General features: G+C 42.7%; 1 protein-coding gene across 1 annotated transcript in view; it reads right to left on the reverse strand.

The window, feature by feature from the left end:
• Positions 1-207: 207 nt before the first annotated feature.
• The window catches only part of RALA (RAS like proto-oncogene A), a 61,317-nt gene continuing 48,745 nt past the window's right edge, over positions 208-12,779 (reverse strand). The window contains exons 2-5 of the mRNA XM_018559659.1: positions 11,070-11,224; positions 9,362-9,570; positions 7,538-7,712; positions 208-728 (exon numbers count right to left, since the gene is read on the reverse strand). Of these exons, the coding sequence (XP_018415161.1) occupies positions 606-728; positions 7,538-7,712; positions 9,362-9,570; positions 11,070-11,183 (621 nt within the window). The 5' untranslated portion in view covers positions 11,184-11,224 and the 3' untranslated portion in view covers positions 208-605. The remainder of the gene's footprint in view (positions 729-7,537; positions 7,713-9,361; positions 9,571-11,069; positions 11,225-12,779) is intronic.

A 12,779-nucleotide genomic window follows, 5' to 3' on the forward strand; every position in this document is an offset into this window, starting at 1 on the left:
AGGAGAAGCCACCAACTGAGGTAATCACTCTACTTCATCCCTTTTGTCAGCATGTTACTTGCCAGCAGAACCCTATCAGCTTCTAGAACTGGACCTCTGTTCCCAAGTCCGTGTACTGTTTTAGATGGGGCTAATACCAAGCCAAATTCAGGTAAATACACTTGTTGCAGGTAAAAATACCTTTTTTGTTAATGGATACCTTGCATTAAATGTTGTTTTTAGCTCTGCCTGGAGTTCAGCTTTAATTATAGTCGGTGTTGCTGATGTATCTAAAAGTAGGAATAGAGAGACAGGAAAGCGTAATCACCCAGCAAATATTCACAGACTACTGCATCCGCTCTCAAAACGTGTACATTCAGTAACTTTATACAGGTAAATGTAAGCACGTCTTCCGAATGGGTTTCATTTTCACATGATGTAGGTAGTGGTTTTTGTTTGTAGTCGTCTGTCCAGAGCAGTGTCCCAATCATGCTTTTTAGTGTAATGTAATGTCTCCAAAATGAAAATGACAGCTGGACGCCAAAGCCGTCTGAGGGCATGCTAACAAGTAATGGTTCTTAGCAATAAAAACAAAACAAAAATGGAGTGAGGGTGTCAGGTTTTCATTATAAAATGCAGCATCTCTCCCTTATCCTCTTGGCTAAGCTTTTTCGTTTCTTCTTGCCGTTCTTTTCTTTGCTGTCCTCCATCTTTCGGGCACGGATTTCTCGCATCAAATCAAAGAATACCTTTTTAAAAAGAAAAGAAAAAAAAGACAATCTATTTACCTCCAGCAACCAATCAGCATTTCCCTTCCAGGTTTTGTTCTACCATAAGAAGAATAAAGGGAAAAGCTGGTGGTAATACAGAACGTTTTAATGTCAGACATTTCCTTCATAGGGGCATTAAAGTGGAGCTTCATTTTAAATAAAAAAAACAAATATCCAAGCAGGTTAGAAATGAAAAAACAAAAAACAGCTGCAACACTCAACTTGTCTCCAAAGCCAGTCCTCCTCCAGGTTGAATGACCAGTATCATTCAATCTACTTCCTGTGAGCCCAGGCTGTCAATGATCCACCCTCTGAAGTTGAGTCACAATGTCAGCCTAAGTTCACAGTGAAAAACACCCACAGTTGCTGCTGGAGATGAAGACCTAAGGATGTCATGTTACCAGCTAGAAAACAGCTCAATTTAAGGTATGTACAAGGGGTCTTGTTAAAAAAAAAATATATATATATGTACTGCGCAGCAAGGCGATTGATGGCATTGAAATATAAAGAGACTTTCTCTTCCACAAAAAGAGACCCTTTTAGCCACATAAGAGGTACAAATAATGGAGCTCTTATCAGCTAGACTACATAACACCATAGAAAACCCTGCTAAAAATGTTAGAACTCTGGAATCCTCTGGCTCTTGACATAATCGATTAATAGCCCCTCCAATGGGGCTCATGACTAAAGCTGGCCATACACTAGTAGATTTTTGTACGAACGATCATATGAAAAATCTCATCAGAACATTCCATAATGCCATCAGAGACTTGATCATTGTGAATTGATTTTAACATTGGATCCTGGAATGAATGGAATTTCCTGAAAGGACAGCACATTCACCGTTTCTTCGTTCATTCGAGGAACATTTTACATCCCGCTCCACTATCAGTATTATCACAAACGTTCATAGATTTGACCTCGTTCATTTCTTTGAACAAAATTCTACTGGTGCATGGCCAGCTTTAACCTGTGGCTGGATTCTTCTCCCCCCTACTCTCCCAACTCTCACATCTTCCCTTGCCCACTTCCTCCCATTCCCCCACTGTAACTGCTACTATAATAAAGCAAAATGCACTCTATAGACGCAGTTGCTGTAACCTCCTGAGATCTGCTTTCCCCCTTTCCAAGAATCTTATCTTATCCTTCTCCAATCCCTCTGGGGAGCAAAGTATCACTACCAACTGTTATGCATAATATAGATTGTATAATGCTCCAACATGTACTTGTTTCAATTGTTTATTACAAGAAGATTAAAATAAACAATTGTTTTAAAAAACTGTGTAGTAAGGGGCGGAGGTTGTTTAAATTGGAGATCTACTTTAAAGGCCCTACAAAACTTGTAAGTGTTGGCAATTAAACACCCAAATGGAAACCCATGCAAACATTGGGAAATATGCAAAAACTTCCTGTAAAAGTTAAAATTTGCATACATATTTACCTGAATGCATCTTTGGATCCATTGATTGTTTTCACATATGTTTTTCTGCTTCTATATTTCTCCTCATATGCTCAGTTTAAATTGCCCATGTTTGTAACAGGTTTAAGTGGGATAGAGTATTATTCAAAATTAAAAAATAATAGGAAAACCAAATGCAAAACCTCTAAACCCCTGGTGCTCAACCTGCAGCCCTTTAATACATGCGGTCTGACACCTTGCACACTCCAATAGTGGAAGCATTGATTTGCAAATGGATTATAATGGCGGTGATCTCTAGCAGTTTTACATAACCTGCCTCCAGTCTGACTGTCTTCTAAAGCAGGTTTCTGGTCTTCAACAGTACAACATACACCCCATAGTATGTCTGCGGTTTCTGACAGTCGGCAGTAATGTGTCTGTAATACTTCTAGGGCCATCATTCACTGTCAACTCTAAACTGATGACCTGTAAAGGCTTTCAAACCATCGCCAATTGATTTGGGTTTTTTTTTGCGTTTTCACATGCAGTTTTAAGGCTTGACATGTTTGGTATCTCTTTACTCCATACAACACAACCTCATCTTTTACATTTTACCAAAAAATGCATAGTATCTGTGTGCACTAAAATTATTCTGAGTGCATTTTTTATGGAAAATTTGGGTCTGACAAACAGTAGTGCAAATATCGACATTAAAAAAATTGCAACTGCCATTATTTTTTTTCTACAGGGTCTCTGCTTTCAGAAAATATATCATTTTTTGGGGGGGAGGGGGAGATTAAAGGCTAAGTTAAGTTCTGTAACCATGTTTTCATGTTACACCTATATTTAAGTTGTAGCATTGAACATGGTTACATCCCCAAAATCCCTCCCACTTACCTGGGTTCTTTACACTGCAGGTGCCATTTTTCTGAATTTGGTGCGACAGTGTGTGGCTCTGCCTGCACAATCACGTTATCCATTCACAAGTCCTTCCATAGGAACTGTGACTAGAAAGACTACAAGTCCCGTCTATGACCAAGTACAAGTGTAGTGACGTCACCATACTTGTAGTCCATTTATACTATCTCGTGTCCCTTAAATGAAAGTCTATATAGGCAGAGGATAGGAGAAAGTCTACAGGAGCCAGAGGATTGCACCCAATACCCACTTGGGGTTGCAACTAGAGGTGCAACGAAATGGAAATTTCAAAACCGAAACAAAAAAATTGTCAGGCCGAAACCAAAAATGTTTTGTTTTTTTTTCCAAATAATTTTTATTGAAAATAAAATGTTTCAGGGTTACAAAACAGATTGTAAAACACACATATAGGTCCAATGTACAAGGTAACAACATACTTCCATATCAGACCTCAGAGGGCAAAACGTCAATTGTAACAGTCGGTTTCACGGTAAGGCCAGAGAACTCCAGGAACACAAATGGTCATATCCGGATGCATTAACACTTAAGTAGGCCTAAGTTAGAGCAGGTAAAACAAGTAGGCAATGTCTAGAGAACTCTAAAACAAGTGTAACAAATCACATTACTGAACGTATAGGAAGAGAGGCGGAAGGTCAGACTCAGGAGTTGGGTCAAGCTATAGGAGGTTCTATATGGAATGTCCATGGACATTGACCGTGCGGGTTCCAAGCTGCAGGTAAAATTGGAGCTAGGTGATAAGAGCTCGTGAGGTTAACATCACCCTCGTAGGGTTAACATAGAGAAAGACAGTGATGCCCTCAAGGGGTCATTTGAGTCTGCCCGGGTTGTGTGAGCCCCGAGTCTGAATCTCCGCGTCTCCCCCCAACAAGCTAGCGGTGCAGGAAGCGCTATGGGGGCATAGACGGAGTAAGGTCTGATTCGCTGCAGACTCCAAAGTGATCAATTATATGGTTAACATTGGCAGGTAACGCCTGGCCCAAGGGTGAGGGGTCATACCTGCAATAAGTACCTGCACAGTGGCTAGTCCGTGGGGACTCATACTACAGGTAGCAGTAACAAAGTTGGGGAACAAATGAGGGCCGAAACGTCAGGGCCTGTTATTGCTGCCTCAGGGAACTGCTGCCAAGGTAGAACGTCCCGTAGGGGTCGGTGAAGACTTCGTCAGGATGTCAATGGAAGTTTCATGCACGGGGTGTTGACGTGGATAAATACCTGACGCAGGGTTAGAGGAGATCAGTCCGATGGGCCTTGCCTAGGTGTCATCTTTGTTGCTGGGCCTCGGGACTCTCCAGAGTGGTTGTGGTCAGAATCACTGCGATTGCGTTTTGTAGAGGCGGCCGGAGAGGTAGATGGGCATTGTGCCGCGGAACGAGGGTCATGTAGGCCGAGGGCAGACAGCTTAGCTTGGGTTTCCTCCAGGTTGGTACAGGAGTGTTGTCGTCCGCCATAAGTAAAGGAGAGACGAAAAGGGTATCCCCATTTATAGGAAATTTGGCGTTTGTTCAGTACCTCCAGGCAGGGCTTCAGCTCTCTTCGCTTGGCGATGGTAGATGGGGCCAGGTCAGTAAACAGCTGAAATTCATGGCCTTGGAACATCAGCGGAGCCTGGGAGGCTTTGTGTCTGGCAGCCGCGAGGAGGGTTTCTTTTGTACGGTAGTAGTGGAGTTTGACTAAAACATCGCGGGGAGGGCCGTCCGGTTTCTTGCGGGTCAGAGTGCGGTGGACCCTATCCATTTCCAGGCGTTCAGCCGGGAGTTCTGGTGCCAGTTCTTGGAAAAGAGCTAATGCAGTGGAAAAGAGGTCCGTGATGTGTTCTGGGAGGCCGCGAATCCGCAAGTTCGACCGGCGAGATCTATTCTCCATATCCTCCAGTTTGACTAGAAGGGTTTTATTGTTGTCTCTGAGAGTGTCAATTTCTTTCGTGTGATCCGCTAGATCGTTAGTGAGATCATCATATTTGTCCTCAAGGGCCGCCGTGCGGTGACCTATTTCTCGGATCCCAGTTATCAATGAACAGGAATCCTCTATGAGTGTTCCTATTCATTGATAACATGAGGACAGAGTATGTTTACTATAACTACAATCATGAATGAACAGGAGGTGATGTAGATCACTTCCCATTCATTCATAATTGAGGATATAGTCAACATGCTATGTCCTCAATAATGTACAAACACTCAGCGATCACTGAGTGTTTGTACCCGCTCTCCTCTCTGACACACGGTCACAGGAGGCTGAGCAAGCGGTGCAGGGATGAGAGCTCAGCCTCCAGTGACAGCGCGGGTTGTCTCTGCCCACACCGCTCTGCGATAGGCGGCCGAGCGGTGTGGGAGAGAGACGCCGGCCGCTCACAGTGCTCTCCTCCTGCAGAGCTCGGCCATCACACTTCCCCTCCTCCCCGCTGGGACAAAGAGCAGCACCCAGCGGGGAGGAAAGAAAGCAGAGATGCAGCGCTGTATCGGCCGATATGTTTCAGTGGCCGATATATCAGTGCATCCCTAATTGCAATGCTTTACAGACTCAAATGCAAAATAAATTATAAATACTTTTTTTCTTTTAATAACATGTGTGCATTTATTGTTTTTTGCATCAGCTGGACTATATCTTTAAATGACAGGTTAGGCTTTACACACATTATAACAAACCTAGGAACTTAATAACTCCAGAACCCATATCTGGGTGCTGTAATTAAAGGGGAGCAGTACTATTAATGAAATGGGCTTAGCCATTATCAGACAGCCCTACAAGCATGAAATAAATGTTTAGTGACCTCAGCAAAAAATCTGTTACTATGCACACAGTGTTAACAGCCTCCTTCACTGTTCCGCCAATTAGTAGTGCACACAAGTTGAAGCCAAAAGAGCAGGATCTCTCTCATGCTTGCTTGTTAGGAATAATCACCAGCCTGAGACAGGCCTCTTCCATTTGCCTGCAGTTTGTGGACCGGACAACTATAATAGGAGTGAGCACTGGAAAACACAAGTAGCAATGCGTACAGCCTTAGCAGCATAATGCGGTTTTTACCTGAACTAACAAAATGCTAAATTAAAGTCTGCAAGGTAGCCTAAGGTTGCATAATGGTAACTAGGCATGTCCCGATGCCACTTTTTTAAGACCAAGTACAAGTACTTTCCCTCAGGTACTTGCCGATACCAGTTACCGATACTTTTTCTTTAAGGGACATGTGGCATTTTTTCTAAAACTGAAGAGAGTATCCTGCTGCACTCCTTACCGGATCAATAGATGTCCTGTATATACAGGCGGGTGCTCATATTTTGAATGGCATTGGTCATTAAAATGGACTTTTGCTGAAATGCTTTGATTGGTGTGCTTTATAAATGTTTTCTAAAACAACACAGACTGATGATTTAGGGCAGTTTCTCACCAGGGCTAAATACAGATGTCACCAGGGCTAAATATAGATGTCACCAGAACTGAATACATGTCCCCAAAGCAGAACACATGACCCAAAGCAGTACACATGTCCCCAAGGCAGAATAGTATTCTGCTTTGGTGACATGTATTCTGGGAATACAAGTTTCCAAAGCAGAATTCATCTCACCAGGCTGTGTTGATATCACCCGGGTGACATATGGATATCTGCAGTGGCTCTGGGGGCACTCCACCTTACCGGCGATGCTGGGACCCGGCCTCCTCCACGCCTGGACCAGCGATGCTGGGCCCCGGCCTCTTCCACCGGCAGACCATCTCCGCTGCTGGGAGCCGACCTACATCGTTTCCCCTGCTGGGCCCCGACCTCCATCCTTTCCACTGCCGGGCCCCGGATTCCATCTTCTCCGTTGGTGGGCCCCCGGCCCCCTGACCAGACCCCCCAATTGCCTCCTGGCCCAGTCCTTCCCTGTCAGTAGTGGTGTAGGCAAGAGGACCCCCCAGCTTTAGACGCTGGGGCGGTCACTCCGGCTGTACCGCCGGTAGTTTCGCCCGTGGGGCTGTCCATGGCTTTGCCTGCGCTGGGAAGGAGGAGGAGATAAAGAACCAGGCAGGCACTGCCATGGACAGCTACTTGCAGGTCACCAGCATGCTGCTGAGGTCCCCACAAGCGCAGATGCTCAGCAGCAGCTGCGGTTTAAGAATTTGACGGTATCTGTCTTAAGAATCGGGGGAATTTCACAAGTACAAGTGCCTGGTATCGCCCCCGATACCGATACTAGTATCGGTATCTGGACATCCCTAATGGTAACCATTTAGTTTTTAATCATACAGCTACTCTTAATACCTTTCCACAAGTGTAACACATATATGAGTCAGCATGGCTGGTGGGCCTTAATGCTGGCTGTATGTATAATATGTACGTTACTAAAATTGTATGCGGACACACGACTTCATCATTTTTGATCAGCACATTCTGGTGTCATAACAAGTTCCTTATATATACAAAAGATGTACGATAGAGAAAATACAAATGTGCTTGTACATATGATTGTTTTACCTTATCCACATTGGCTCGTGTCTTTGCTGAAGTTTCTACGTAGTTAACATTCCACTGATCAGCTCTGCTCTTTGCCTCTTCCACAGAGACCTGTCTTTTATCCTCCAGATCTGATTTGTTGCCAACCAGAAGAAATGGAACATTCTCATCTTCTTTGACTCGCAGTATCTGCTCCCTGTACGTTAAAGAAGGTGTGTGAAAAAAACCCCAGAAAATACTTGATATTTCCTTAGAAGCATTTACAACAGTCCTTGCCTACTTAGAAGATTACAAACTAGGTTCACATTACAGTTCTACACAATCTATAGCCAGTTTGGTCAGACGTCAGTTAATCTACTTTTGGGTTGAAGGAGAAGGGCCATGGGAACATAAGAAAAATAAGCTGGATGCAGAAAGGGTTCAAGTATACAAATATAAACTCTGAACTACCATTCTGCTTAAATGTTTCAAGTCAATGACTTATTATGTAGTGAGGCGAGGATTAGGATGATAACCTAACATACCTTACATTATGCTTCCTGTAATATTGTGTATCTCTAACTGCAGTCCCCATAAGTAGTAAGGATAAAACAGCATACACTTGTACTGTAATCATGTGTGTGTATCCTATGATTGTACCACTAGGGGGCAATATACTACAACACGTCAAATAATGTTTAGTCACAGGCAGCAACACCTCTCCCTCGTGTACAGGGAAGAAGGAAGTAAAAGGTTATTCAAAGGTGCTGTGTGTTTGTGTTATTTATCAGGGGTGTGGAAAGATTTGATCGGGTAATTCCATTTTGCCAAATTACTTGGTAAAGTGAACTTACCCTTTAATGCACATTGTGTCTGTTAGAGAGCGCTGCTGCCCAGCTACCACAGCATGGCACACATTGGAATGGGGGCAGCACTCAGCGTACACACACAATTACTTTATTGGCATGCAGATAGCGGGGGCAGTGGGGTTGGTTTTATTTTTATATTTACTTTATTATATTTTACTTTTCTTAAAATTTGTTTTTTTGAATTATTTTTTAAAAACTTTTTTTGTTTCCCCACTTAACTTTATTGCTATCACACAGGAGCTAACAAGCCCGATGTCAGTCACCACTCCCCACAGGGATTCACCCTTACCATCTCCGTTCCTCCAACGCTGACTGGAGGGATGGACGCGGTAGGTAGTGGGCACAGCTGGCACTGTCTCTAGAGAGGCAGAGCCAGCTGTCAATATTGTTGGGATCCATCCTGGCTACAGCGCAGCTCTGTGCTGTCAGCATAACCAGCAATATGCCAGGTTTTGGGTCACAGGAGGACATTATTATATGTCCTCCTGTGACCGTAACAAAAACTAATGGCAAAAAAATTTTGGGCCATAGTTCTTTTCACATTTCCCCTCATTTTGGAGGTTTCCTTTCACTTTTTTGTCACCGAGACAAAAACTGAATAGAATCCTCCCAATAGAACACAAACACCTTTATAGACACTATTCAAATAGACCTTAAATGCTATGATTTTCTTAAATTGTCCATGCATTGACAACCTGATATACGGTTTGTTGACTTCCCTGCAAAGACACCATTTGGAGATAACAAAACTGTGCTAATACATTTTACAAATAGGAATAATGTAAAACCATGCAAATGGAGTCATGAATGTGATAGCATCACACTTGTGAAGAGCTGTCAGTATACATTTGATTGTTTAAGTGCTGGTACAAAAAGGCGCTGTGTGTCACCACAAATGATCCTAACTAAAAATGACAACTGAGCTATAAAACACAAAGAGAACGTGACTCTCTTTATTAAATCTCTTTATGCTATTACTTTTCTGGACAAAACCCACCTGAAGTCTGCAGTAGCAGCAAAGGATTCCTGTTCTGTGATGGAGAAGACACAGAGGAAGCCCTCTCCACTGCGGAAGTAATTGTCTCTGATAGCGGCATAATCCTCCTGACCGGCCGTGTCCAAGATGTCAATCTGGACCTCAACCCCATCCAGTACAACTTTCTTGCGGTAGCTGTCTGCTTTCGTTGGTTCATAATCTTCTACAAACTAGAAAACAGATGTGAATATTAAATCTGATCATCTAAAGTAAAAAACACATTTATAGCGTACTCCTAATTGCTGTGTGTCCCACTCCACAGATGATCATCAGTTTGGGCGCAGGACTCACTTCCTATACACACAGCAGAATTCATATCGCCATAAAACAAGCCAAAAACATTTTTGCCTACCCGCTACCATTCTTATATGTAAAGAGAGAGCAGGGGCCTTTCACATGGGCTCCTCCCGAATCAGAGGTTAACTGTTGTGACATCTGTGTCCGTTCAGTTTTTACCCCAGAGAGCTGAGTGAACTCATGGTAAGTCTTCGGGGAGGAAAATATAAATTGACATGCGTCCGTGCACATCTGATTGCCTCCCATCCGTCAAGTTTAGGTTAACAAAAAATAGAAAAGGGCGCAAACATTTTTTTTTCGAGACTAGGCGGACTCAGAGGTAGTCAGATGTAAACAGACACACATCCATTTACATCCGCCTGCACACAGACTAACATTGAGCTTCCATTCTGTTTTCTGCCTGAAAAACTGGCAGAACAGAATGCCGTGTGAAAGGGGCCCAAATGACTTTGTTAAACATCCAGATCCACAGCCCTCAATATTGTGAGGAAGTAAATGCAATTTTGAAGATTCAAAGTCTAAAGCTGGTTATACACAGTTCTATTTTTTGCATTCAACCTGCAGGCTGAATGAAAAAAAAATAGAACAGATACCTCCATTACAAACGTTGATCGAGTAATCCCCTGCTGTTTCTAATGTATTCGGACAGCGACCACCAGCAGAATACCCAAACAGAGCCTGTTTGGCTGCTAGCCCTGTTCGGCCGAGAATCAGACCTGCTCCTTCAATCAGCTGATTGAAGGATGCCAGGCGGAAGGGTGCCAACAGCGACACGTAAGCAGCGAATTTCAGCCAGTTCACCAAGAACTGGGTGAATTTTGCTGTGTGTATAGCCCACTTTACACTCAGAATCCAGTGCTGCAAAACACTCAAGCATGTTTTGAGCATTATTATTATAATACAGGATTTATATAGCGCCAACAGTTTGCACAGCTCTTTATAATATAGGGATACAGTATATTCAAAGTTTTGGATAGAATAGATAAGTGTGAAAACCTGTTTTTTTATTTTGCTGTCCGTGTCCCATTGGGGAGATTTCCCTTCACTTCCAGGAGAGAAAACAGGGAGTGAGAGAAAATCTTTCCAAAGTAAGGATATGCTCTCTTCCAACATCCGACAACTGAAAATGTTGGATTTTTCTTGTTCTTCTAGTTCAGAAACAATTGCCAAATAAAGAGGGTGAATATTCCCAGAGAGAACACAAACGATAACATTTGAAAAAGTTGGTAATGCTTTTCTACTCTATCCAAAGCTAAAAAAAAATAAAGTTTTGGCTTTTAATACAATTTAAAATGATTATGTGGAAGCCAACAACTAAATGTCTAACACTTGCTTCCACATGTAAGTAAAAGTGCAAAGTCATGGTGGTTACCTCATCATACATAAACTGAAGAGTTAAAGCAGATTTTCCTACACCTCCACTTCCCACCATGATGACTTTATGTAATGCCAAGGAATTCTGCCCCTTAGGCTTATTAGCTGCCATCTTTGGACTTGGTTCAGTTTTTGATGGTAAGAAATATCAATCTGGAAGACAAAATAAAAAGAAAACAAAAAAACCCCAAGATTAAATATCATGGTGAATTGCCTCGGTAAGGAATTGACATTGGCTTTTTAAAATGCATACTTGTTTTGTCCAGGATAGAGATAACAATATTACCTACACAAAAGTAAAAGGTAAAACACTTGACAATGATCGTAAGACAACAAAGTTAAAAGTCCAAGAGAAGTCATCTCTTCAGGGAAGCCTATCCCACCTCAACCTAACCACTGAACTATCACTTTCTCAAACAATTCATCCCCACACAGCTACCTCCTCATGTATCACTTCCCCCTCCCTTTTAGATTGTACGCCCTCAGGGGCAGGGCCCTCCTTACCATCTTGTCTTGAATTGTATTGTGATTGTAATGTCTTCCTTATATTGTAAAGCGCTGCGCAAACTGTTGGCGCTTTATAAATCCTATGTAATAATAATGTTTTATGCCCTGTAAGATTGTTTTGTGCTACCAACATGTTCACAGCTCGTTGTGCTAAAAATATACATTTGTATTGTATACATAATGAAAAGTTAACCTCTTACTGCTTGGGTGATCTTTAACTCACTCTTATTTTCATAAGCATGATTTTGAAACAAAGCCTAATACTGCCCCATCTATATAGCTCATTATATCCTTGTGATTTGTCATATGCCACTAACCAACAATGATTGTGCAGTAGCCAGTCACAATGCAGCTGTCATGGGTCCCATTATTACCTTCATGTGACCATTTTCAGCTTTTTTTTGTTTATTATTTAACTAGGAGATTGGAAAATGTTCTATGCCATGACAAGAGCTAGGGTTACCATGGCTGTGAAATGGATTTGCAGAAAAAAAAATAAAAATAAAAATGCAAAAAAATATGTTCTTGGTTTTCTTTATTAACACGTGAAATCATAATCAGGTAAACACAGACATATAGAATACAAAGTTTTAACTGAAAAAACACCTGGAGCAGGAATTAAACAATCAAACAAGCTGTGTATAGCAGGCTTTAAGCAGAACTCTTAACCCTTGCATTGGGGCTATCCCCGCACTGCAAGGGTTAAGTGCTCATTTGTGTCTAGGTTCAAAAATGTAATCCACAGAGCTGGCTTGCTCTTAAACTGGTCCCTGGTGCCTCTCTCCCCCTCTGCTGCAGTGGTCTAAGGTCTCCGTGTCATCACATTCTATACAGTGTATAGGATGTAAGGATGCCTAGGGACACACCATTGCTGCTGCTGCTGCGAAGGAGACAGGCTGGAGGGAGCGCTGTAACAGCCGGCCGGCTGCGAGGTTCAGATGAGTAGAATTTTGTTACTTTTGCACCTTGCAGTGCAGGGTAAGCCTACTGGAAGGGTGAAGAAAAAGGTTGCCCGGACTGTCCATTCCAGGTGGGCAGTCTGCATCCAAGGGCATGCATTCATACCTGTATGGATGTGCAAGTTCGAGTCAGCGTGTAGCTGTGTCATAGAGATGTACAGGTGGCTGCATGCAGCTACACGCAGCACCTGTCCCTCCCAAACACAGGCCTCTGCATGTGTGAATAAGGCCTTATAAAGGGG

The sequence above is a fragment of the Nanorana parkeri genome, unplaced genomic scaffold (genome assembly GCF_000935625.1).
Source record: "Nanorana parkeri isolate BGI_ZX_2015 unplaced genomic scaffold, ASM93562v1 scaffold410, whole genome shotgun sequence".
Lineage (NCBI taxonomy): Eukaryota > Metazoa > Chordata > Amphibia > Anura > Dicroglossidae > Nanorana > Nanorana parkeri.